This window comes from Channa argus, chromosome 18 (genome assembly GCF_033026475.1).
Source record: "Channa argus isolate prfri chromosome 18, Channa argus male v1.0, whole genome shotgun sequence".
NCBI lineage: Eukaryota > Metazoa > Chordata > Actinopteri > Anabantiformes > Channidae > Channa > Channa argus.
Genome location: NC_090214.1, coordinates 552,478 through 580,444, shown reverse-complemented (window position 1 = coordinate 580,444; position 27,967 = coordinate 552,478). Strand labels below are relative to the sequence as shown.

Here is a 27,967-nt window from a genome sequence, read left to right as displayed (position 1 = left end):
AAAACACACGCCAAATGAAACATGCGAATCATGACAATGACTTCCATACCGGATCGGTCGGGGCCCGGATTAACAACGACCGCCACCGGTGCTGTTGACCTACAGGGTACCAAGGGAAATTAGGCTACTGTTGGTCGAAGACGAAGAAGGAGAGGAGGAAGGTGTGTTCGTAGGCAGAGAGGGAAGAGGAAAGCTAAGAATGTAGGACTGACAGTAGGGACTGTGTGTCCAGGAGACAAGGTGGAAAGGTAGCAAGGCTAGAAGCTTAGGAGCAGGGTTCAAGTTGTTCTACCATGGGTCAGATAGGAAGAGAAATGGAGTAGGAGTTTTCCTGAAAGAGAAGTTTGTGAGGAATGTTCTAAAGGGGAAAAGAGTTTATTTTTAAGAGATTTTTTGTTCATCTTTTGTAGACGTAATCTGAAAGAGACCAGTGACTGTAAAGTGTTGGTAGGGGAGAGTGTAGCCAGACAACACAGAATGGTGGTGTGTAAAATGACTGGCAGATAAGTGAGGTTACAGTGAGCAGAGGTGAAGAAGGTGCAGGACTTTAAGTACTTAGGGTCAATGGTTCAGAACAAAGGAGAGTTTGGAAAAGAGGTGAAGAGGCGAGTGCAAGCAGGTTGGAACAGGTGGAGAAAAGTGTCAGGTGTGTTGTGTTATAAAATAGTATCAGCTAGAATGAAAGGAAAGATGTTCAAGACGGTGGTGAGACCAGCGATGTTGTTCGGCTTAGAGACAGTGGCACTAAAGAAAAGACAGGAGGCAGAGTTGGAGGTAGCAGAGCTTAAGATGTTGAGGTTCTCTTTGGGAGTGACGAGGATGGACAGGATCAGGAATGAGGACATCAGAGGGACAGCTCATGTTAGATGTTTCAGAGATAAAGTCAAAGAGGCCAGATTGAGGTGGTTTGGACATGTTCAGAGGAGAAACTGTGAATATATCGGTATATGGATGTTGAGGTTGGAGCTGCCAGGCAGGAGGTCTAGAGGAAGAGCAAAGAGGAGATTTATAAATGTAATGAGAGAGGACATGAAGTTAGTGGGTGAGGATGCATAGTGCAAATATAAAAATGTTTGCACTGCAGGACTTTATTTAAACCTTCTGATTGACAAACTGTGATGGAAATTTACTGTATATATAATGAACAGTTCAGTTTAGATTCCATAATAGTTTAAATATCAGTTTAGCGATTTAAAAATTCATATTTATACTAGAAAAAGCATTTCCAAAAAGAAAATTCACTGTCAATGCTTCGGCACTGAACAGATTTTCGAAGCAAAGCTGAACTGTTTTTGCTACAGTAGCTGAAAGTTTTGCTTTTGCTGAAATAACTGTTTCTTCCTTATGTACTGGTTTTGCCAACTTCAAAGCCAGTTAGCTTTGAACTTACAAAATACAAAGGCAAAACCTTCAAAGGAAATTATGTAAAATTTTCCTAGTCATTCTTATTTTTGCACGTTATTTCCCGCCTAAATTCTTCGGGAGACTTTCAGTTAGAAACACTTTATAGATGTTCAGCTTATAAAGAATATAATTGAAGCTGCATACAATTACAATACAATTACAATACATTTTTAGCTCTAGTGGTTAGGCTTAGTTTGCCTAACCACTAGAGCCTTACCACTAACAGTTTGCCAGTGTTAATTAGTTTTATTAAAGAAGGTTATTGTTAGCAAAGGAGCATATTGAAGTGGTAAGCCCTCCGACTCGCTAGGTGGCGCTGGTCTCCAGTCTATAAGGGAGGACAAACAGAAGAGTACTTAACACTGGCTTGTGGGAAATGGAGTGTGAAACAAAAACGATACTTACTGTAGTGCGGGGGGAAACGAGCTGAGCCTGGAGGGGATGTAAGGATCTTATGGGGAGGAGTGAGGTGGTGGTCCTGGCAGTGTGTGCGTGAGGGATAGCCGTGAGTGATCTCCAGTCCCTGGCGAAAACAGAACTCCAAAATCCTCTTAGTTATACAGAGATTATAATTCCAAGCCCCTTGGTGACAATATCCAATAATATCCAAAATCTGTTTCAGTGAGCATGTGCACTAGGTGATGCTGAGGGAGTCCGTGACGCTCGGGACAATAATCAAAGTTCCTTACAGTAGCCTGAGTCTCACAGGTAGAAAGTCACATGGAGCAGTCGGCACTTATGCATGGCACGGATCAAACATGAGCATGGCATGGAAAGCTTTTTCTTTCATGAGGTCCGTGATCATAGCTTGGTTCTTTACGGGAACTTGGTGAGGGAACTGAGGAGGTATATAGACAGAGTGATGGGAGCAGGTGAAACTGATTACTGGTGATTAGTTAAGCTGGAACAATGTAACGGGACGAGGAAACAGGAAGTGGTTGCAAAACAAAAGTTCTGAGGGAGGAAGAGAAGTCGGGGATCCTGACACAACATTTCATTTAGTCATTGTCAGTCAGTCGATGCTGCTGAGAGGTGAAAGGGCTCAGAAAGGAGTTCAGCTGGACCGAAAAACCTTCTCTTGTTCGATCTGTCTGGATCTACTGAAGGATCCGGTGACTATTCTCTGTGGACACAACTACTGCTTGAAGTGTATTAAAAGGCTCTGGGATGAAGAGGATGGTAAGAAACTCCACAACTGCCCTCAGTGTAGACAGACCTGTTAGCAGTTTTAGTGGAGGAGCAAAAGAAGACTGGACTCCAAGCTGCTCCTGCTGATCAATGCTGTGCTGGACCTGAAGATGTGTCCTGTGATGTCTGCACTGGGAGAAAACTGAAAGCTCTCAAGTCCTGTCTGGTGTGTCTGGCTTCTTACTGTGAGAATCACCTCCAGTTTCATTATGAATCCCCAACTTTTCAAAAGCACAAGCTGGTGGAGCCCTGCAAGAAGCTGCAGGAGAACATCTGCTCTCGTCATGATGAGGTGATGAAGATTTTCTGCCGTACTGATCAGCAGTGTATCTGTTATCTCTGCTCCATGGATGAACATAGAGGCCATAGAGACCATAGAGGCCTCTCTCTGCCTCTCCACTGAGAGGCAGAGAAACTCCAGCAAACTCCAGCAGAGAATCCAGGACAGAGAGAAAGACGTGAAGCTGCTTCAACAGGAGGTGGAGGCCATCAGTCTCTCTGCTGATAAAGCAGTGGAGGACAGTGAGAAGATCTTCACTCAGCTGATCCGTCTCATGGACAAAAGAAGGTCTGATGTGAAGCAGCAGATCAGATCCCAGCAGGAAACTGAAGTGAGTCGAGTCAAAGAGCTTCAGGAGAAGGTGGAGCAGGAGATCACTGAGCTGAAGAGGAAAGACGCTTCACTGGAGCAGCTCTCACTCACAGAGGATCACATCCAGTTTGTCCACAGCTACCCCTCACTGTCAGCACTCAGTGAACCTACAGACTCATCCAGCATCAACATCCGTCCTCTGAGATACTTTGAGGATGTGACAGCAGCTGTGTCAGGGCTCATAGAAAAACTACAGGACGTCCTGAGAGAGAGATGGACAAACGTCACACTGACACAAATCTGTTATTGTGTGAAGTAAACAGAAAAGTAACAGTGATGTTGGAAAAACAGTCTTATTCTCCTCATCCAGACAGATTCACTAAATGTGTTCAGGTCCTGAGTAGAGAGAGTCTGACTGGACGTTGTTACTGGGAGGTGGAGTGGACAGGGGCAGGAGTTTGTGTGGCAGTCGCTTACAAGAATATCAGCAGAGCAGGGGACTGGAAGGAAATTAGATTTGGACACAATAACAAATCTTGGACATTGCTTTATTATGATAATATATATGATTATTATCACAACAACATCCCAACTCCCGTCTCAGGTCCTCAGTCCTCCAGAGTAGGACTGTACCTGGATCACAGAGCAGGTATTCTGTCCTTCTACAGCGTCTCTGAAACCATGACTCTCCTCCACAGTCCAGACCACATTCACTCAGCCTCTACATGCTGGACTTCAGCTTCATTGTTTTTTTGGAGTCACTGCTGAGTTGTGTGAACTCAAATAGAAAAAGTCATTTAAGGTGCAGTGGATCAAAATGTGTATTTGAATTTGTCTCCATCATTTTTCCTGAGAGTTAATTTTATTGTTTCTGATCCACTTTCAGTCACTATAGATACTGTAGTTCTCTGCAAGTTCATCTTCTCTTTTCTTGTCACTGCTCATGAATCTTTGTTTCCTTGAACTGACATTTCTCCACATCAAACTCTAAACTCTAAGTGTTGAATGGTTTTGTTTTGATCTATTTTCCTGTTGCTTGTTAAGAGTTAGCGCTGCCACCTCACAGCTAAAAGGTGTGGAGTTCTCTGTGTGCATGTTCTCCCTGGGCATTTGTGGACTTCAGTTTCCTCAGTAATCTGGTCTCTTAAATGCGTATAAACACAGTCATTGTCACAGTGAAGTTCACTGTCTCCACTGTCCCTGTGAACTTTAAACAACACTGTCAATAAAAACTGGATGTTTAATGGTTAATGTGCATAAAAAGGTGTGAAATAAAGTCAGAATTTTTTAAAAGCCCCTTTTCCCACTGTGTCAATCATTACTGTCATATACCTACGAGGATTCAGTTTATAAGAACTCGCTGTTGTTTCCTTCCTCTAAAGTGTTTAGCACTGCAGTGACTCCACTGATCCAAACTGTGTTCACACAATACAAAGCAGCTGTTACTATTTGGCCTCTGACTCTGTAGTTCTGTGTCATGTTGAGCATTAATTTCCATCCTCTGCTCCAACTGGACACCTGCTTTCTGTGTGTCACTTCCTTTACTCCGTCTTTGTAGCTGCTCAGTGGCTTTAAGTCGAACCTGAGATGCTAGAATAACAGCAGATGATTGAGTCCGATAACGTGTCATTAACCTGAAAATTGCTGTAATTATTTTTTTATTTATTCAACAAGGACTGAGAATGATGCTCATCACATCCACTGAAAGAGCTTTAGGATCTTTTTGTAGCTGGTATAAACAGTAGGACTGATCACAGCAGGTAAAACGTCTTCAGTAAAAATAAAGTGCACTCATTGTGAAATTGTAAAAATCAGTAAGAGTAGGGTCAAATAACATTAGACATAATCTTGGATTCTCACTTCAGTCTTTTTCCGTTTGTGCATTTGCCTGTAAAATCACTGTCAGCCAGTTTTTACATTTTTGAAGAAGAGATGACACAAAGGGTGGAGAATACAGAGCAGAGAATATGGAGGAGAGAAGAACACAGTACAGATAGAAGGGAGTTTGTGTAATGTACAGAGCCGATTATGGCAGTTTATATCATACAATACTTGTCAGTATGAATAGTCAGAGGTACTTTTTGGTGGACAACACAGCATAACTGGCATTCTTATGGTTTTCTTGTCAATTTGTTAGGATGTAACCTGGGACTTATACAGTGAAACTGTGGTGTGAAGCCTCTGTTGATCAGAAAAATGCTCATAATCTGCAAGTGTTGCCGGTGGTTTGATTCTTCAGCAGACCATAGAGTTTGCAGAGTGTAGTTTTGTGATTTGTTGTCATTCTGAGATATCGACTGTAATATTCATATGCTAAACGAAACAGTGTGTTGCCAGACTTTCAAGTGGTTTTATGTGAAACGTGTTCTTGGGACATGAATGATGAACAATGAACTTTTGCCAGTTTCAAGCGTATGATTCAAGCTTGTGTTTGAGTGTTGCAGAGGGCCAAGCTGTAACTCAGAAGCTGCCTATAGTTCTCCCATATGTTTCTGAGTACTTCACTCATTCACTTAACAGAATGCTGGTTCTCATGGAGAAGAAATCGAATTGTAAATGGGAAAAAAGCGCATTTTATTGAATTTCATGTTGTAAATTGCAATAAAACAAAAAGGACACATTTTTCTCTCATTCTTTTTGTTTTAATAACTTAAATGCTCTAGTTTAATGATTTGAAATAAATTACATTTTACTGACTTTTAACTTAAAACATTAAGTGGAGTGATTGGATAAAGCAATTGATATGACAAAGCTAAACACCCATAATTCAGTTCCTGATCAGAAATGCTCACACTAACAAGCTGGGCAGAGCAGATAGCATCCAAAGCATGTAATCAGGATGTGAACGACACACGTGGGTGAAATTTCCTTGTTAATGAGCAGGTTGGCTAAAATTTCTCTTTTACAGAAACACCATATGAACAGTTTGACAGAAATGAAACAAAAAGAAGAGATGAAAACATGATGGTGAGTCCTGTCCTCATTCTTTTTACTCTTCCAATATTGACTTTTACATGTGACACAGGTCCTTCAGAGCCTCAGAAGATAAAAGAAGATACAATTTCTTAAATTTACATTTACTTATTTGTGTTGTTCATTCACTAAATCTGTTTGATTTTGGATTTTCTCTGCAGACCTACAGTTACATCATATTTAGAAATGCTGCTTTTTGAAAATATGTATTTCCACTTTGGTTTCTATATTCCTGAAGTGAAAATGTGAATAAAACACAGAAGGAAATGAAACTGAGCAAGGACGTCATAAAACCTGGTATGTTTTTTCTCTGTAAGATGAACACAGGCCAAAGGTTAAGATGTTTTATTAAAAATAAAAATCAAAACAGAAGTTTACCACAAACATTCAGACATAAATATCCCACGAACACCAAACTCAATAATCATTTACATTTCCATCTACTCATTTAGCAGATGCTTTTATCCAAAGTTACTTACAAGTGAGCTCCAAGTCAGCAAAAATCTAAGTCCTATCAGAAAAGTGTTTATATTTCATGAGATGCAAGTGCAAGAAGGAGCAGAAAGAAAGTATTTTGTATTTTAATAGTATATTTAAGTGCATAGGCAGATGTTGAAGAGACCTGCTGACAGTCTTTTGAATATTGGGAGTGAGTCAGCTGAGCGGGCAGAGTTTGGTAGCTCGTGCCACCATCGTGGGATCATCTAGCTGTAGAGTTTTGCTTGGTGTCTTCTGTGCGGAGCTAGGACCACCAGACGTCGTTCGTTGGATGGACACAGTGGACGGGAAGGATTGTAGACCTGAATAAGGGAGTTGAGGTAAGCAGGAAGTGTTGAGGTGATCACCCTGTAGCTGAGAGACAGATTTTTGAACCTGATGCGAGCAGCTACAGGAAGCCAGTGTAGAGATCTGAAGAGTGGTGTGACATGGGTCCTTTTTGGCTGATTAAAAATGAGGGGTACTGCCACATTTTGGATCATCTGTAAGGTTTGATTGTGGATACCGGTAACCCCATCAACAGAGAGTTGCAGTAATGAAGACAAGATAAGTACAGTGCCTGTACAATGAGTTGGGTTTTAAATTCCGTGAGGTAGGGTCTGATCTTTCTGACGTTGTAGAAGGCAAATCCACGAACCCTAAAGACTGTGGAGATGTGGTCCGTAAACTTCAGCTGGTTGTTGATAATGACCCCCCCGATTTCTGCCCGACTTAGTGAGGGTAATCATCACAGATCCAATGTTGAAGCTGATATGTTGTGTCGAAAGTCTGGCTGGGAAGACAAGAACTTTGGTTTTGGAGAAGTTGAGCTGAAGATGTCTTTCTCTCATCCAAGTAGAGATGTCAGAGATTCCATGACCGACAGGAGTGCACTTTCTGAGGAGTGACCAATCTAACAAGGCAGACTCGTTGACATCAAGGAGGTTGTTTGTTACAGGCCCCAAACAACAGAGACCTGTAGACAGGTTATATACCCTGTTTCAGACAGGAAAAAGTAGAGACGGGAGACGTTAGTTGTGTCCGTTCAATCAGGCTGTTTCTGTCTTTATTAAACAAGCATATTTTATTCTCATTTGACTCTTCTGTTTTGTTTTTATAAACATTTTTCTCTATTTCACAACAACTCAATTCAACATGTTTTCATTAACATACATTGTGATTTCCATCTCACAGGTTAATATACTGTAACTTACAAACAGAGTCTGGAAATACAGTGCAGTACTGTTTAACATTAATAGTATTAATTCACCACTATAGATTGCATTAACAATACTTACTTTGTGTCTGCTATACTAGCTCTCACTATACACTACCTCAGTAATCCTGTTACTAGTTAAATTCAGCCTATTGATCAATTTTTATGTTTTACACATTTGCAAACATTTCAACAAAGTAGTATACAAAATAACCCACTGGAACTCTGTGCTGAAAACAATACAGAACAGGAAAAATTCGTTATACAACCCATATTCCTCACTCTCGGTCTCACATACAACTTAATTACACATGAATTATATTTCTAACAAATGTCCAGGAGTCTTTAGTCCACACAGAAACACTCACAATAAAACCGCCAATGGTATCGTGTTCACACACGGAAGCTAGCAAAACTTTACTTCGACAAACAACTAATTTTAGGCTTTAAACGCTGCTCAAATGTGTGTTTATCTCCTCAAACCTAACCGTAGTTAGCTCAAAAAGACCTTAGACATCCTATGGAGTATGTCGTGATTAAAATACACATGCTACTAACCTGTTTCAGACAGGAAAAAGTAGAGACGGGAGACGTTAGTTGTGTCCGTTCAATCAGGCTGTTTCTGTCTGAGAAGCAGAGGCCTGAAGGCTACGTTCAACTAGCGCTCATTTTGATGAATGCTCCACCTAGTGGCGTAACTTGACAATTACAATGAAAAGCTTGAAACCTAAAACCATGGTAAATGTTCAGGAATTTAGCCTCTCTGCACCAAAATACAAAAAAAACACATAATCCGAATCAACAATTGTGACCAACCATTGGTGGGTGTCACATGTTTTTGGAAAGGAAATCTGAGAGTTGATTGAAAACTGCTTGTTCCGTGGTCTAGGCCAAAAATGGAATATGAGAGATGGATCTGTAAGTCTCCACAAAGGAGGAGACAAGAGAAGGCTTCTTAAGAAAATCGGGTAAACTGGGCCTGCTTGAATGAAGTTGGAAAAAAGCGTGAGAGATGTTGATGATTTGTCTAATGTCTGGCATGGGTGAAACGGCTTGAAAAAGAGTGGAAGGGATCAGATTCAGAGAGCAGATGGTCGGATTGTTAGAGAGAATGAGTGTGGATGCGTCTCCCTCAGTCAGAATTGAAAATGAGGAGAGCGATGTAGTGTTGGAAGAAGTTAGCAGGACGTCATCATCTGGAGGAGAGAACTGTGAGCTGATGGCTTCCACCTTGTTAGTAAAGAAGCTGTTAAAGATGTTGGCAGTGAGAGAGCTAGATGGCGGAGGTGGACGTGGATAGATGAGTGATTTAAAAGTGGAGAACAGCTTTCTGGTGTCCATGGTGTTGCTGAGCTTCTCCTGGTATTGTTGAGTATTTTCCCTGGTGACAAGTGTGAGAAAAAGCCACAATCAACCTCTGATACTCAGCAAGAGCAGATGGGGTCTTGGATTTGCGCTGCCTCCTCTCAGCACTCCTGAGCGAGGTGTGTTGCTCACAGATCTGGTCGGTGAGCCACGGATTAGAAGCTGAGGGACAAGCGGATCTAGAAGACATGGGACAGAGACAATCCAGACAGGATGAAAGTGTATTGCAGAGGCTGTCCGTGGCTGCATTTGTATGAACGGTGGAGAGGTCCTGTGGTGAGGGCAGAGCTGCAGAGGCCAGTGAAGTGAACTGCTCTTGATTGATAGACCTGAGGTTGTGTAATAGGAGATTGCAAAGGTCTAGGGATGGAGTCTGTGATCTGAATGAAGAAGGGATCCACTAAATGCAGAGGAGATACTGATGTCTTCGGTGCAGTTCCGGGTGAGAATGAGGTCCAGGTTGTTTCCAGCTTTGTGGGCCGAGGGAGTGGAGACCAGTCTCAGGTCAAATGTGTTTAGAAGAGAAAACATATCAACCGCTTGAGGTTTGTCCAGGTGGTGTCACGGCTTTAATCTGTGAAGTCCTGGTTACCATTCTGTGCCAGAATCATGTCACAAGCCTGTTCTTTGCCTTCTGTCTCTCTGTGTTCTCTTCTGATGATTCTCCTGCGAGTGTTACCGCGTTTCCTGAGATCCCAGCCTGTTCCTTGATTCTTCTGTTTTTCTCGTCTGGCCTCAGAACCCGAGCTACAGTTTGCCTATCAGATCGCCGCTCTGTCTTCCTGCTCCTGACAATTGTTTACTGGACCACTGGCTCTTATTATCTGCTGCTCACAGTGAGTGTTACTCGTATTGTTGAATTGTTGGATTCCTTAATGCGTGGATTTCTCCCTTGTAGAGACTTTTAGTTGTTACCTTGTGTTGTTCCCTGTGATTTGTTACTCCTGTTTTCACAGTAGCCGTTCGTTTTTTCCCAAATACCTTATCAAATACTCTGTCAACAAAATGATGCAGTACATTCACACAAATAAAGAACAAGTATATACATAACATTTTTTAAAATCTAGTTTTAATGGGCAATTTTTATATTATTGCTGATCTGAAACAACAAAATGAAATAAAATGAATAAATACAATAGAAATTTATTACAGATTTTCCCTTTGACCATTTTAGTTAATGAAATGATGAATAATGAATCAGTACTACACACAGAACTCTCTCTAAAGATGTTTATTTTACAGACTTAGCAAATGAAAAAATCACGGACAAATTTAAAAATGTTTGTCAGTGAAATGGTTTTTATTAAATGCATTTGTGTGTTTCAGTCATTAATGATTATAGCAAAATAATACTTTTAAGCAAGTTTTAGTGTCAAAAGTGTTGCAGTGATGTTGAACCCAAGACAGATTACCAACAATGTGTATTTTGAACTTGACGTTACTATATGATTTGGAAATAAACTCTTCAGCATAATGATCCTACGATGTTGGAACGAGCTACCAAACACTCAGCAAACTCACTCCCAATATTCAAAAAACTGCTGAAAACAGAACTCTTCCGCATCTTCCTATGCACTTAATAAAAAAAAAGAAAAAAGTTTTCTCAATGACTTAGATTTTTGCTGCCTTGTACCTCACTTGTAAGTGGCTTTGGATAAAAGACTAAATGACTAAATGTCAAAATAAATGGAAATAAATCAGCAAATGAGTGATCAGAATGCTCCTTGGACACAAACCTTAGAAGCTGTTCTGAGTCTGTCACAGAAGTCAACAGCAAGACTTTAACTTTCTAGCAATACCAGACTGAGGATGAACCTAAACCTGCAGAAAGAGTTGGAGGAAGAAGAGGGACAGAAAGTCTGAACAATGAAGGGGACATTTGTTTCCAGCAGGTGGAGCTGCAGCTTCTGTTTACAGGAAAATAAACTTGTGGTCACTCACTGATCTGAGGCAGTGACATCAGAAGTAAGTGTATCAAAGTATATTCACTAAAGTACTGTAGACATTTGAAGGGCTCGTATTTGAGTTCTTCTATTTTGCGACACTTTATATTTTTACTCTGTTATGGTGAAAAGGTGTTGACAGTACATCATAGCTTGTCGTGTATGGAGCTACAGTAAGGCTCCACACTGATCCCCGTCTACCAGGTGGTATTAATGTTGTGGCTGAACAATCAGTGGGCAGTTGAATGAAGAGTTGGTAATAGACGACTTCATTAGTCTGTCCTGGGCTGCATCAGGCTGAGTCCCCGAACCACGAGGCTCAGGACCTCCAGCATGACTCCAGGTGGGAACTCCGGTCTGTCCCACTGGTCACTCAGTTGTTCCAGTGTCTGATTGGTGGAACAGAAGAGCTCCACCACCCAGCGGAGCTCCCCTTCCTCCTGCAGGGGAGGGGGCAGAGACTCTGGGAGTTTGGCCTGAGTGTCCTCCTTCAGTCTGTCCACCTGCAGACACAGAGACATCATTACAGCACGCTACCATCCTCCTCTTCCTCCTCCTCCTCCTCCCTGTAACCATGGTGATGTAGGTGAGTGAATGGACCAACCAGCTGGTTGAGGACCCTCAGTGTATCATGACTGCAGGAGATCAGAAGAGCAGGTAGATCATCAGGTAGAGCTGCAGAACAAAGAAACAAAAGCTGATTCTAATAACTGATCCCTCAGAGACAAAAATGGTTCAGCTTTGACTCCTGTTAATTCTGTCCAAATGCTGCACTACTTCTGCATTTAGAGCAGTTTTATTATTTATCCAAGACAGACTTGATGTGTGAGGGCCTTGCACAGTCAGTGAGAAGAAGAGAGGGGGTCATAAATGGTTTCATGTTAACATGTAAAGTCTATTAAATCGGTCAAATTTAGTCAAATTTATTTATATAACACATTTTATATCACACATTTTACAGATAAAATCATAAAGTGCTTTACAAAATGTAAATAAGAGAAAATAATACAGACAATAAAACAAATGTAAATTAAAACACAACTACAGCAACAAGAGCTTTTTAAAATAATCATTACGATTAAGATTAACTTAATGATTATTTGAAAAAAAATAGCTCTTAATCATCAGGATCAGCCACATGCAGAGACAGAGCCAGGCCCCTGTTCCACAGTCTGGGAACCACAGGCAGAAAAGAAAAGATCACAATGACTTTAAATGTGTTTTAGTGACCATAAGCAGATTTTGACCTTATGACCTCAATGCTATAGAGGAGCCATAAGGGGTCAACAGTTCAGAGATTTACTCAGGAGCCTGGCCATGAAGGGCTCTATAAGTGAGCACGAGAATTTTAAAAGAAATACTGAAGACACTGAACCCCAACTTAGTTGCTCCCGGTTGGCCAGATGCATAGCAGCTCCCCCATCAGTGTGTGAGTGTGTGATTGTGAGTGTGAATGGGTGAATAAGAAGCAGTGTAAAGCGCTTTGAGTGCCGATAGGTAGAAAAGCGCTATTTAAGTGCAGAACATTTACTATATTTGATTGGTAACCAATGAAGGGAATACAAAACAGGTGTGATTTGGGATCTTCCACTGGCTCCTTTTAAAAGTTTTGAGCAACCTGAATGCAATTTATAACACATTCGTTAAGATAAGTAAAGAGTGAATTACAATAGTCCAAACGAGATGAGAAAAAACATGTATGATCATCTCTTTATCTACACTGGACAACAATATTTCGAAAGTGAGGAACACTTTCGAAATATTCCGTAGATGATAAAAACTGTTTTTGACTGATCTGACCTTGAATGTTGATCGAGGGACATAGATTCATCAAATACAACACCAAGGTTCCTAAGGCTTGACTGAATAGAGGAGCCCAAAGAAACAAGGTTTAGTTGAAGGTAGTTATTGCCCAACCACTCCTTAATACAAGACAAACATTCCAACAGGCTAGACAACAACTTTAGACTCTCTAAAAGAACAACATAATTGAATATCATCAACATATAGGAGATAAGACACATGGTTAAAGCGCTGAATAATCTGAGCAAAAGGTGTCATATACAATAAAAATAGCAAGGGACCTAAAACTGATCCCTGTGGTACTCCACATGACGTCAAACATGATACAAAGAAAACCACTGAAGTACAGAAGCAGACAAACCAATAACATTTTGGGGACAATTTATCAAAATTCTGTGGTCAACTGTATCAAATGCTGAGGTTAGATCCATTAAAACCAGCACTGTGTACTGGCCTGAGTCCACCGCCATCAAAATATCACTTGACAGTTTAAGAAGGGCTGTCTCTGTTCAGTGCATTTTGCAGAAACCTGACTGAAACTTGTCCAAGACTTGATGATGATGCAGAAAAGTGGAAAGTTGTTGGGCTACCACTTTTTCTAAAATTTTGGACATGAAAGGCATTTTAGATATGGGTCTGTAGTTTATAGGGTCAGAAGGATCCAGGTTTGGCTGTTAGGAATAGGGTTCATTACAGCTTGTTAAAAGAGGAGGGGACCGTGCCAGTAGAAAGAGGCACATTTTTCATATTTACCAAAAAAGGACCAAGTAAATCAGTAACATTTCAAAGTAAAGTGGTTGGGATAATGTCAAAAGCGCAGAAGAAGGTTTAATCTTTTTTAATAAAACCTTAAAGTCCTGTAGGGAGGAGAAAAACAGGACCAAGAATGCATTAGTATAGGTGTGCAAGAAAGGACAAACACTGTCCCTGATGTCCTGCACTTTACTGCCAAATGTAAAAATCTGTGACAGTCAGCTGATGAGTATACAGACACTTGTGGAGCTGAGGGCGAGACAATATTTGTAATGGTATCAAACAGGACTTTAGGATTTATTTTTATTCGCAGATATAATTGGTGAAATATTCTGATCTGGACTGTTTAATCATGACATCAACAGATATGATCAGCTTCTTAAGGTGTAATCTGCGTTCAAGTTTAGAGGTTTTTCACAATAATAATAATAATAATAGCTTTATTTATAAAGCACTTATCAAACAAAGTACAAAGTGATAATTAATTATATAGGATTATCATTTACCATACGATGTTCCTAAGATGATAAAAGCAGGACTGAACTAGTTTAGTGTGATGCTCAAAACTCAAGTTGCAGTCAACTAAAACACCAAGATTTCTCGTAACTGGCTCAATTTTAATAGAGACCCTAAGGATGGGAGAATATCACTGGACATATTTTGAGGTCCAATTATGAGAATTTCTGATTTATTTGAATTTAATTGAAGAAAATTTAAGGACATTCAGTTTCTAATATCGGACATACAATTTTGTGGAGAACTCAACCTGCTATGGTCCATAGGAGCAATAGGGAGATACAGCTGAGTGTCATCAGCATAACAATAAAATGAAATATTATGTCTGCATATAACATCACCCAGTGGAAGCAGGTAGATTGAGAAAATAATTGGGCCAAGCATTGATCCTTGGGGAACACCATACTAAGAAGGGGAGATGGACGACTTATAATTGTCAATGGAGACACAAGAATGTCTATTAGACAAATATGAAGCAAACGAGTTTAACACTGTGCTCGATATACCCAGCCAGTGCCTCAGTGTATCCAACTGTCATGATCCGACACTCTTGTTCACTTCCTGCCCCGGACATTTATTTTGTTGCTCCTTTTCTCCACTTCCTGTCCCCAGTTTTTTCTCCGGCTTCACCAATCATCACAGCTCTCAATTGCTTTCACCTGTTCCCCTGCCCCTTGGTTCAGTGTCGGATAATTGACTTTGTTCACGGACTGCCAGCCAAGCAACATGTCGTCTCCTGGTTTACCCACCTCAAGATTCTTGTGGACTCTGTTTCCTGTGTTTGGTTCAGGGTTTGATTTTGGTTTACACTTTGTGTTAGTTTTTTCCTGTGTGTGTGGTTTTGTGTGTGAGGATTTTACTTTTTTTCTAGTGTACTCTGGTTTAGTTGATGATTCCATGCATCTCTAGTTTTCCAGTGTTTCTGTTGTTCTCTTGGGATAATTGTTTATCCCTCGCTTAGTTCATTTCTGTATCCTCTGCCTTGGTTTAAGTTAAGGTGTCCGTGTTTCTGTTAACGGGTTAAGATTGTTGGTTCTTAGTCACAAGTTTTTGGTTACCATCCGTGTCTTCCTTGTTCGTTTCCCATCCTGTCCTCTAGTTTTTGTCTATTTGTCCCTAGGTAAAAACCTAGTTCTGCAGTCTGAGTTTATTCCTTGTAGTCTCGTTTTTTGAAGTGGTTCTTCCGAGTTTGTGCCTGTTTTGTCCTCCTTCATAGGAGTGAGTTTATGTTGATTGCTTTTCCCTGTCCTGTGTTTAAATCATTAATAAAGACTCGCCTCATCTAACCGAACCCCTCTCGCCTCGTTGCTCTCGGGTCCACCCTAAAAGGCCTAAATCATGACAGAATGATCTGACCATAACAGGTGCTCTGGCGATGTCAAGGAGCACTCAAAGACGGGCAGGAAAAATAGTTTTTTACCTGGTCCAGGTAACATAGTCTCCCCATAAGATCCTTGATGTGAAACAACGTGTGCCGATCATACTTAATAGCACCTGATAGGGTTAATACAGCAACATATAACAAATGAACTGTCACAAATTCGCGAGAAAGCAGAGGGGGAGCGACAGTGAAGCCGAACACAGGCGCCATCTTGATCCGGAAGTATTCAGTCTGGGTTTTATACCAATCTGCATCATTCACTCCATTCAGATTTGAATTATATACACTAATTTAGTGTTACTATAAAATGTGTACGTTTTATTATGGAACTAATAATTTAAATAACTGCTCTGCCCCTAAGGCTGCTGGGACATGTAGTTAAACTGCACAGTTTGAGCTGGGTTGACTCACTGTCCATTGCGCTGATCAGCAGGTGAACTGCATCCTTCTGAGAGGTGGAGGTGTTGGAGGTTTTCAGAAGCTCCATGAATGAAGAGACAGGCTGTGGACAGTCAGACTCTCCTGTACTGTCCTGATCCCACTGAGGATGGAGAGGAGGGACATTAGAACTGTGTCCACTTCACACACTCTATAACACTGATTGATTCATTGGAAACTGATCTAATACATGTGCAGTCAGTACAGTCTGCATCACAGAGACATCAGTGGGACCCAACATGAGAACTTTTCATAGACGAATTCTGTTTCACATATTCTAGACGTGCGACCCCATCATTGATTGTGACCAGTTTCGTCATCACTGCAGGTAGAAACTTTTTCTACTTTCAAAAAAACCACAGAAAGAGGACTCTTCTTCATCGAATCAGAGTTACTCTGCTGTTACTGTAACTGCTGGAAACTGAAATCTGAGGTTTAACTTGAAAAATGTTCATGGATCTTACGGTTTCCTCCAGCAAAGTCAGAGCACGTCTATCCTTCAGAAGCTCGCTGAGATGTTTCAGCAGATCTCTACGGGTGGACTCAGGAAAATCTGCCAGCGGCTGCATGAGATGCTCTTTCATATTCATCTCTGCAATGCAAGGAAATAAAGGTTCAGTCCAAGTTTTCTGCACACCTCCACCTAACACAAGATTCTCCTGAGAAGTTTAAATTTTCAGCATCACTTACAATATTACATACAAGTTCTTCAAAAACAGACCTGCGACCACTTGTTGTAGAGTCCGACAGAAGTCGTGTTCTTCTGCGTCTGAGAAGATGTTCCACCATCCTAAAAGGATTCAAAAGGTCCACAGCTCAGTTAGAGAGACAGAAATGAGCAGTAAACAACACAACTGAGCTTTTGAAATCTCTGTGAAATCACATTAGAGTGAAAAGAAAGTAGAGAACACACCTAAGATATGATGCCTCACTTTCCTGGTTCTCGGTGGTATTCCTGAACAACAGAAGAGATGAAGTTATGGACACAGACCTCCACCTGGTACTAACCTGATCTGAATCTGGATTCACACCAGGAGACAAAGCAAAGTGTTTTTCAAAAAAGCAGACAATGTGTTAGGATCTCATTCTGCTTTAACTTGAGTGTCTCCTGATCCAGACCAGACACAAATCATATGTGGAAACCAGGTAGACAGGAGGAACAGAGTCTCACCCAGAGTTCCATCCTCAGTCATTACCTCCATCAGGCCGTAAGCGAAGGTGCATTCACCTGGTATAGTGAAGGTGGTCGTCTCCTTATTGCTGCTCTGAGACAAACACAGCTGCATCAGACTCACTATGACCAGAAATCAGGTTCAACAAAGGCTGAACTTAATTGTGAACTCTGAGTTTTCAGCTCCAGAGAAGTGTCTTTTTGATGTCTTTGTGTTAAAAACAAACACTCACCGACGCAAACAACTTAAAGAAGCTTTTGAATGCCGCTGAGATGGAGCCGGCCTTGTGATTGAGGCCAACAAATGTCACAGCAGTGGTGTTGTAGATGGTCTGCTCGACGAAAGTCAGCTTCTCCGTCTCCTTCACTTGCAACATGTCCAGATTCTTCTCATTTATCCTCCTGAGGACACAGACAGATGCATGATGGTGGAGGGTTTACCTGAGCTCATTTTATGGAGATTCAGTTTTCCCTAATTATTATTTGTTGAGTGTTTGAGAACTCGAGATATTTTCTTCATTCAGATGAGATTTATTTAGTAGTTTTCTTCTTTTTCTCTGGTTTATAGGCAGGTTTGTTTAAATAAATAACCCAGAAGCAGTGATCTACATCTCTGTTCCCATGATGCATTGGTGGGAGTCTGATTTGGGAGTTACCAATGGCCTTAAACCAGGGGTGTCCAAAGTCCGGTTTCCTTCTCATAATGTGTTATTTATGGCCTGTCAACACTGCATGACACATCTGACTATCATACAGTAGAAGCTAAAGAAGCAAGTCCTCTAATCACCACAGGGAGGCAGCATAATTCTGCAGCACTGTCTGGGTAAACTTGGCAGTAAGTGTAAGGAAGGAACATCTGGTACAGATCTCTCCCTGACACTGATGACCCCGTTTTGCTACAAGTAGATCATCAGTAGATGTTGACATGACTACTGCAGCTAAAAAGAGGAAAGTTGATGGTGAGGGCTCCCACTTCCCAGAAAGACGGAAACTACAGTATCTTTATACTGATAGTGCAAATCCACATATTTGTCTGAGCAATGATTCTGAAGTTATGACCTTGAACAAACAAGCTTTGCTCTGAAACCAGACATGCAACATTTGCCTTGATCAAGACCTCAGTATCATCATTAGTTTTAGTAAGTGAAACACATACAGTTGAAAGCAGATGTTTACGTTTCCTTATGATGCCATCTATTTTGTGAGGTTTGCTGGTCCCTGCTGCAGGACAAACACCCCCGTACTTCACAGGTGGGATGGTGTTCTCAGGCTTGCAAGGTTCCCCTTTTTTCCTCCACATGTAACAATGGTCATTAGGGTCTTTGTCCCTTTTGTCCTGTGTGCATTTGCAAACTTTAATTTGTTTTTTTTTTCTGTTGCTTTTGGAGAAATGGTTTCTTCTTCACTGAATGGCCTTTCAGCCTATGTTGGTACAGGACTCGCTTCAGTGTGGGTGGTTACCACCTTCACCCATCATCTTCAAAAGGTGTTTTACTTTTGTTCTGGGGTTGAGACACACATTTCCCACTACAGCACATTCTTTTCTGAGACACAGAAACTGTCCCCTTCCTGAGCAGTAAGATGGCTGAACGTAAAGAAAGTGGAGAATTATGATCTTGTCATTTTACCAGAGGGTTAGAATATTTCAGCCTTTAAATGTGAAGTAGGAACTGTTTTGGGATCATTATCCGCAGTAAGTTAATCCAGCTGTGATGCAGCTGTTGGAATCTGACAGGACTCAGATCAAATTGTCTGTTTCCTGTTAAAGCACATTTAACGTAGCGTGTGGATGGCACTAAAAGAGAAAATATTAACATCCTATAGTCTGAGGAATTATAATTTTCTTTGTTTTCAAGCCATTTCCTCATAAGTAATTTGCTGGATGTTGTAGAGAAAAGGTGAAACCTGTTTAACAAAAGATGAGAAGTAAACTGAGACATACTTGTTGGTGCAGTCCTTCCTCAGTTTCACGATGTCCACCATCTTTTTCTTCAGAGTGAAGGATGAAGCTGCGTCCACATTGTCCACAGACACTTTAAATTTACTCAAACCGAGTCCAAATTCAGGGGCATTAACTTCTGCTGTGCCACAGATTCCTCTTTCACTGCTGCTGAGAGTTTGAAAGTTCTCCATCACAATATCCTCCGTGTACTCTGAAAGTATTAACATGTGATATACATGTGATCACATCTGACAGATCAGCAAATACTACTTGTGTACTTAATACTCACCTGGGGAGACGTCTGCCTCCTCCAGGAGATCAAGCAGCGATTGGTCGATGATGGTGTATGTGATCACTGGCCAGAAGTTTCTCTTACTGACTTTGACCAGAGTCAGCGGTTTGATTCTTTCATTCATGTTTTCATTGGAGACCAGGTCCCCCTGAGCTCCCAGAGCCTTCACCACTGCTTTAGATGTAGCTGCAAACATCTGGACACAAACACACAGCAGAGTTCACACTGTAAATGCCCTGAACACACTGCACCTGATACTGTGTTACCGTGTGTTCACGAGGACCACGTTCGTGAGGTTTGTCTGTCAATTGTGTGTCTTTTTAAATATCAAAGTGACTTCTTCCTGAAGCTCTGTTTTGGTTTATCTCCCACACTTTCCAGTCCAAATACTCAACTGTGATATTTTTATGTTGGTGATTCACACTCATGTTTGTGTCCAGCTCTGGTGTGAACACACACACTTTCCAGCTCCCAAACTGACACACATGGACATATTTAACTGAAATATGAGATCATGCACTTAAAACCACAGCATGAGAAACCGCTGTGTGACATCGTCCTTCCAGTTTGTCCTGAGCAGAAGCTTCTCCAATATATCTGAAACTTCCTCATCTCCATATTCAGCTGTGCTCTGTTTCCTTTTAACCTGAGATGCTGTGTTTATCCATTTAAAGATAAAAACATGTGAAAGTGTCCCAGATATGATTTGAAAAGAATCCACTTTGATTTGTTCAGACGTCCTTTAACAAATCAGACAGGAAAAGTCTTTCTGTTTTTACCCTGCATCTGCTGTATTTCTTGTTCAGTGTGTTAGTTGTAAGCAGCTGTGGAGCCTGTGGATATTTTTTCTCTGGATCAAATGACCGGAGCAGATGTGATTGTATCTGAGTGAACGGAGCTGAAACTAATGATTTACACATGCTGTTAAGTAGTTAATCCTCATCCTACTGTCACATTCACATTTGTCTGTGTTGTGACTGTTACCTGACAGCAGTATCATCAAAAGCTGAAACAGAAAAAACTAATCTCTTACCTTGAGGCTGTGCTTTAATCCTCTGCAGTTATTCCTGCTAAATCTCAGAGTTTCCTGTTGTATAACCAGCACTGACACCAGTCTACTGAATGTGGTTCACGCAGCAGTGGAAACTGAGCCCCTTGAAATAAAATCACATGTGGTCCGAACAGGAAGTCACAGAAACACACACCCTGCTGTAAACACTGTTCTATCAGAGCCAAGCCAACTGTCCCAGTTTACTCAGCCCCCATCTCCTCCTTTCTGAGCGCACGACACAAACAGAAGCAGAGGGTGGCAACGGCAAGATTGGAGGAAGCTCCTTCTATGGTTTGATGGACTTTGAAATTTGACACCACATTCAATGATCCTCATTTAAAGACACATTTTACCATGAATTGGGCTGAAAATAGACCATTAATCCAGAGGTTTTCACTGTTGACAGAACAAACTCAGAGTAAAATGACTGCAGGCTCCTTTGAGCACTGCTAATATGTCAAAGACGTGTTTAACTAAGAGCTTGGAAGGAGGAACTGACACTATGACTGATCCTGGTTTGGTGAAGTGATTCATGTGTCACTGCTGATTTATCATAGGTCTTCTCTTCCTGCTGCTGTCAGACTTTATAACCAGAGCTGCTCCGAGTGGCTTGTCCCTTCAGGGGTCACCACAGTGGAATGTGTTCTGCCAACATCCTTCTGTTCGCCACCTCCTCCGTGGAATCAAGTGGGCAGCCCAGGACTGGCTCTCTTACTCAGCTTTGAGTCTCTTCTACAATACACTTCTACAGTGTCATAGAAAGTATGGAGAAGAGCCCTCACACCAAAGGACCTCAGACTCCTCAACCAATGAAGACAACAGTGGAAGTGACTCTTCAGTTGTGACTGTGATGTTGAAATAAAAGAAATCTGGTGCAGGTTCCTGTTGTAACTTTCACTGATCATCACTGTAAAACATCAGGTCGGATCATCTGTCACTAACATCAACTCCATCACTTTAACTGACAAAAGGCCCAAATGAAACGTTCTGTTCTCGGGTTTGTGAGCTGCCTGGTAGAGAAACGGGCTTTGACACTGCTGAGTGTGTTTAATGATAATAGATCCATCACTCTGCAACACCTCTGGACAAACCTGAACTCAGTGGTTTTGAAGTTCCAACAACTGGACAGTGTGAGACATCTTCTCTTCAGGTGATCTCATATCAGTTTCAGAAACCCAGGTAAAATTTTTCCACCTAAGCTGCTGAACCTTGTAACATCTTCACAGAATTTTACTGATGTACAACTGAGACTCATCTTGTTTGCGGAGTGTCACAACTGAAACAACAGTCTGAAATGTGTGTTTGTATGCACACAACATTGTCTCTGTCACATTAACCCTGACAGTGATGCTGTGTGTGTTTCAGACAAAACCAGGAAACACATTTCTCTTTATTCCAAAGTAAGAGCTGATGTTTGCTGTTCAATTCCAACCAACCAGCGACAAAAGGCAAACCACATCCCCACAAACAGAAGATGACAGCACCTACACAAACAAACAAATGTCCATCAGCCGGGTTTTAAAGTTAAAGTTAAACTTTATTTATCCAGAGAAAAATGCTTAACAATCTGTCCAATATCTTCTGTCCTTAGATCTTTGAACAAGTGAAGGAAAAACTTGCAGAAAAGAAATGTTAGAAACCTCAGAAAGTGCAGCAGATGACGGGTCCTTGTGAGAGAAGGAGGAAGCTGATGCTGCTGAGAGGGAGAGGGAGGGGACAACTGAACATCCAGAGCAAAGTGTGAGTGACCCCAGCTTCATTAAATTCATAGAGACTGAGTCTTAGACTAAAACCTGGAATAAAGAACTGTACAAAGAATAAACTAACTGTCAGGACGAAGAAGATATTTTAAACTGCCCTAAAAATAAAGTTCCGCAATCCAAGCTATAGGTCATCCAACAAAATATTAGAGTGAGACTTTTACTTTGAAACAAACGACAGAATTGAGGAGTAAAAAAATGTGATCACAGAAAAAATCAGGACAGATTCATGGTGAAGAGTTTCTTTGAAACCATGTGACCGCAGAGTCTGTCCCATCTGCAGATATATAAACCACTGAGCACTGACTCATCTCGGCTATTTCTGCCTCCTTAGCATCACAGAGCTTCCTGAAACAACACAACAGGTAAGAGCAGTTTGAAACAGGAAGGATGAGGCACTTTCACAAGATCAGGAGAAACAAATTCAAAGACAGATTAACTACACACACGAGAGAAAACCAAACCAAAGGCAAAAGGCTTCGTGTTTTTATACATTTATTTTATCAGAATTCTTACTGATCATTTTCTAAATGCTCCAGCAGTTTGGTTCTTTCTAACAGAGAGAGGACATTAAGTAGGAGACCGAAAACTGTACAGAGCAGAAACTGACAGGAGAAAAAAAACAGAAAAATTTACTTTTTCAAACTGCAGTGAAAACTAAAATCTTTGATTTGCTGCTGTCATTGGTGTGTGAATGTGTGTGAATGTGAAGCAACTTTGTGAAGCTCTTTGTCCAAATGTTCTGAACAAGGAGACAGTTTATAGAGGCAGATCTTTAGTATGAGCAACATTACAATATCTGCTGTCTTGACCCGGAACTCACGGGATAAGAAGAAAGTTCTGTATAATTCCAAGACCATCAGATTAATTGGTGCCAGGTGAGGCGACCATGACTTGGCATAAAAAGTAAGGATTCTGATAAGAGTATTTAGTACTCGTACTCGTGAAACTTCTCAGAACTGCACCCGATGCCAGTTTAACCTCTGCTGGAAAAATGTCTGTGGTTTAAACCTGTTGGACGATAATAGATGAGGACAAAAGTAAATCTGAATCCAAACTGTGCCGTGTTAAAGCCTAAAGATCGAGTTACTAACAGTCAAACTCCTGTTTCTCATCAATATATAAACACAGTTTAATATTTGAAACTGACATCATTAACAAGGGTCATATATAGTTAGTAGAACGTGAATTGAATTTGAATTTTTTCTTTATTTTTTCTTTATTTACTCCTGTGTGGACTAAATCAACATGAAGACTATAGCATCTCACCGGGCAATTTCTGTTCTCAGTTTTTTACAACAGATTGTTGAGTTGTGCACCAACTCCTTCTAGAAGTAAAACTGTTTAATACTTGTATCAGTACTTTGTATCAGCGAGTAGTCAAATGTAACTACAGGTCCTCAGTCTGGGAAAAGTGGTACCGACATCCTTAATAAAAAGCTTTCAGCATAATAAAGCTCAGTGTTTACAAACACAGATGATTCATGGTTCATCAGTTTCAGTTCAGAAAGATTTTTCTCCTTTTTTCATTCACAATCTTGTGGGCCTTTCACTATCTGCACTCATAATACTGTGAAATGATTCAGAGCCTTGAGGGAAATCTCAGTGTGTTGAGGCCAAGGGCAGAAACCATCGTGTGTGAGGGAACTTTGAATCCTCAGGCAGCATTGCATGAGAAACCATGGTAACAAACAAACACAATGATTTGTACTTATGCAGATTTATTCAGGTTTAGTGAGATACACACAAACAGCATGTTTGAAGCAGGATGGTTAAATAGAAATTGTATTCTTTCTAGAAAGGTTCAGACTTTGGAAATGTACTCGTCAGATCACTATTGCACCTGTTTCAACTGAACCGTGAGAAAACCATTGCACTGCTGCTTGTAGAAGTACAGATGTAAAGCGCAGCCACTTCCTTGTCATTGTCAGATTTGAAAAACAAGGTTTTGCAAACCATGTTTATACAGTTAATGTAGCACAGGAAGTGTGCGTTTGGCAGACAGAACCATGTTATTTCAGCACAATGAGCTCCATTGTTCTTCTGCACACACATACACACACACACCTATAAATGAGCTGAGCTAAACGTACTGACGAGTACAGTTATGAACATGCTTATATTATCTGAAAAATTTGAGGAACTAGACATGTTTTTATGCAATTTTTAATTTTGAATTGTTAACAATTTTCCAAATCCTCCACCAGTTTCTGTCAGACAGCTTTTGCTTTCAGTAGAAAGTTGTGTATCAGCAAACAGCTGGAATAACACTGAGTAATGTGGTGATTCATTCATGCATTCATTCATCAGCCTTCATTTGCTGCCTCCATAACAATAGACTCATCTTTGACCCCCTCGGGAGCCAATTCTAAACTAGACTGCAATAGGTTTCCACTGAATGATTATTATTTTTAGGGTGAAAATACCGGTTGGATGTGAGTGTGAAAAGTAAACAAACAACAGACAAATAATGCACAGAAAATAAGTCAAATCAAACTTCTTCTGGTCATTGATTTCATAGTTGCTTCCCCTTTCATTCATGTTTGATAAGTTTTTTCTTCTTCTTATTTTATCTAAAATTCCAATTGAAAAGCAAAAGTGCAAGTGAATCAAGCTAAATTATGTTATGAGTTATTACTGCAGCATGTTAGGTAATGAATTACTAAAATTACAGGTACATAGTTTTATGGGAAAGAACAACTGTATTTGTTTTTTGTAAATTTAACATGAAATGAAGTGAGAAAATAGTCAGCAGGTATGGAAAGAAATGATGTGTTGGACATTTTTTAATCTTTTCCTAATGTTGTTTTAACTCATCCAGGCACCAGGACCAGGTACCATCACATCTCTGTACCAGACATTGTCATGTGAGTACCAACAATGTAAGATATGAGCTCATATATTAAAAGATAAATCAAAGTTACTGTTTACAAAGTTTTTCTACTAAGTATATCGGCTTTTTTTATAATCACTGGTATAAAGTAATTAAGAGTGAAAATGCATTTATGGTAAGTTATTAACACAGTGGCATTTAAAATAAGGGAAATTGTTTTAAATGCATTATTGTTATGATAATGATTTAATGTAGTGTTGATTAATGCCACACTTGACGTACTGTAACTGTGAGGTGCGTTTGATTTTGGAGAGATGCTTTGTCTACCAGATGTCTGACTGTGACATTCTTCTACTTACTCTTATTTTCTATGTTACCAAACTAACTTCCAGTCAGTATTTCTACTTCAAACTGTTCTAAATCATGAACACTTCCTTCATGACACTTCCTCAGTTAGTGTTTGACTGTTAGTGTTTCCGTAAGCTGCTGACACTGTTCGGTGCTACAAACCTGTACAAACCAATATAAACCAACTCTCCTACAGAGGTACTTTCCCTTGACACTTCCTGTATTTGCTGAACAGATGCTCACTTTCATGACTTGTTGGCAGTAGAGTCAGTTTTCAGTACGTGTTTTCTAGCCTGTAGAACTGTGGATACTGCACTTAAATGACTCTTGTTGCTTGCAAAAAGGTGCTGTGAACAGCAAATGGTTTTTACAAACTAATCTTGATTAATTAAAATGATATAGCAGAGAAGAAGTGGTTACATAAAGATTCACCCCCTTTAAAGTAACTCACCTAAACCATCACTGATGCAGTTGATTTCCAAAGTCCCACAGTTGGTTTATTAGGGATTACCTGAGCTCAGTGTGCTGTGTGTATATATATAAATACATCTGGAAGCTCTGGTTACTGGTGAACTGTTATCCTGGACAAAATTTACACCATGACAACTCTGTGAGGTCCAGGGATGGATTCAAGACCATCTCCTAGTCATCAAACATCTACAAAGTACTGGAGTACATTAAAATCCATTATGAAATGAAAGGACACAACACAGGTGTAAATCTAGATAGAGCAGGTCATCTTCAAAAACTGAGTGACTTTAGAAGGAGACTAGTAAGGGAGGCCACCAAGACACCTCTGACTCCTCTGAACCTCTAACCCAAACTGTTAATATCAGTCTAGCTGTCTACAATACCCACGTGTTCCTATATTACATTCGTTTAAACAAGATCTGAGATGTCAGTTTAGATGGGGCAGGCTCTCTCCTCTCCTGCGAGGACATTGAGTGGTTTTACCCCTTTTCATCCATCCTGGTGGACATGGCTGTAATCCTTTATGGGACCTCTTTGATGAGCCCAAACCAAGGAGAATGGATAAGTCCAGCTAAAGTTGGTGCACTCCCAGTGTCTCCTTACTTTAATTCTCTATGCAGTGGCTGGTGGTATAAGTGGGAGGATGAGCCTCTGCAGTAGACTTGTCTGAAGCTGGTTAGTCAGGCAGCCAAGGCTTTGGACACCTCCATGAGAGAGGTGCCTAAACATTCCCTCTAAATTGAAGTGTTGGAAAAGGTGCACCCCTGTCTGGTGTGCGTGCCCTTTCTGCCAGGCTTCATGGAAACTATATTTGCCCTGCAGCCACACATAGGTAGTAAGTATTGTGCACGCAGCTTGCTGATGTTGCCCGGTTAGAGCAGGTGACTTGTAGACCTTTTTCATCAGTTGATAGCTAAATCTTTAAGATAAAACCCAACAGTGTCCATCTTCGTGTTGAAAATGGCTTTATGGACTAGTAGTAAAGTAGCCTTATGGACATGTGTCTTCATAGGTTCCTTTGTTATGTAAATCCAGACTCACCTGGCCAGTACAGGTGTTTTTGAATCTCTATCTAGTTGTCGTTCTGGCCCCATATCTCCTCCACTTGTTGTGTCCATTTGAGACCAACTGTTTGAGTCGCAGCCAAGACCAATTCAATTCAATTCAATTCAATTCAACTTTATTTATATAGCGCCAATTCACAACAAAGTCATCTCAGGGCACTTTACAGAATAAAGTCAAGATTATAAAGATATATAAAGAGAACCCAACAATTCCCCCTGGAGCAAGCCATAGGCAACAGTGGAGAGGAAAAACTCCCTTTAACGGAAGAAGCCTCCAGCAGAACCAGGCTCAGGGTGGACGGCCATCTGCCTCGACCGGTTGGGGTGAGTGGAAAGGGGAGAGAGAAAAGAACAGAGCAACAAAAAGCAACAACAAAACATCGGGCAGATTGGTAGGACCAGTAGCTGCACGCTGGAAGACACAGCTTCAAAGCCGGGGGACACCTGCAGAAAGGGACAGAGAGAGGGGGACAGAGGAGGACAAAGACAAGTACGGGAGAGAACACACAGAGTTAATGACATACAGTGGTGACAATTGCGGGGTGAGAGGAGAGGAGAGATGGTCAAGAGGAGGAAAGGAGCTCAGTGCATTGGGGGGTGGGTCCCCCAGCAGTCTAAGCCTATGGCAGCATAACTATAACTAACTATAATCTTTATCAAAGAGGAAGGTTTTAAGCCTAGACTTAAAAGTAGAGAGGGTGTCTGCTTCCCGAATCTGAACTGGGAGCTGGTTCCACAAGAGAGGAGCTTGATAGCTAAAGGCTCTACCTCCCATTCTACCTTTGGAAATTCTGGGAACCACAAGTAGGCCTGCATTCTGAGAGCGAAGTGGTCTACTGGGATGATATGGTGCTATGAGATCCTCTATATATGATGGAGCCTGACCATTCAGAGCTTTATATGTAAGAAGCAGGGTTTTAAATTCTATTCTAAATTTAATGGGAAGCCAATGGAGAGAAGCTAGTGAAGGTGAAATATGATCTCTC

At 40.9% G+C, this 27,967-nt stretch overlaps 2 protein-coding genes and 1 pseudogene across 6 annotated transcripts in view; 2 read left to right on the top strand and 1 right to left on the bottom strand.

The window, feature by feature from the left end:
- Positions 1-1,021: 1,021 nt before the first annotated feature.
- LOC137103896 (tripartite motif-containing protein 16-like) lies at positions 1,022-5,478 on the top strand (annotated as a pseudogene).
- A 628-nt stretch (positions 5,479-6,106) lies between these two features.
- LOC137103888 (septin-8-B-like) overlaps positions 6,107-27,967 on the top strand; it is a 38,070-nt gene continuing 16,209 nt past the window's right edge. The window contains exons 1-3 of one of the 4 annotated variants that reach the window (XM_067484633.1): positions 6,107-6,151; positions 22,097-22,245; positions 25,087-25,147. In XM_067484633.1, the coding sequence (XP_067340734.1) occupies positions 25,146-25,147 (2 nt within the window). In that variant the 5' untranslated portion in view covers positions 6,107-6,151; positions 22,097-22,245; positions 25,087-25,145. Of the gene's footprint in view, positions 6,152-22,096; positions 22,246-22,525; positions 22,631-25,086; positions 25,148-27,967 lie in introns of those variants that run through there. The other 3 variants (XM_067484631.1, XM_067484630.1, XM_067484632.1) reach the window with 3 other exon arrangements.
- Positions 10,495-20,848, bottom strand: LOC137103889 (gasdermin-E-like). 2 transcript variants are annotated; one of them, XM_067484635.1, is made up of 11 exons: positions 20,488-20,848; positions 19,452-19,650; positions 19,163-19,373; positions 17,454-17,622; positions 17,278-17,314; positions 16,963-17,004; positions 16,771-16,839; positions 16,514-16,641; positions 16,023-16,152; positions 11,763-11,833; positions 10,495-11,661 (listed from the first exon to the last, which is right to left on the bottom strand). In XM_067484635.1, the coding sequence occupies exons 2-11, from the start codon at positions 19,648-19,650 to the stop codon at positions 11,431-11,433; spliced, it is 1,287 nt and encodes a 428-aa protein (XP_067340736.1). In that variant the 5' UTR covers positions 20,488-20,848; the 3' UTR covers positions 10,495-11,430. The 2 variants fall into 2 exon arrangements, with proteins under 2 accessions (XP_067340736.1, XP_067340735.1); XM_067484634.1 differs by having other exon boundaries at positions 17,221-17,314; positions 20,488-20,749.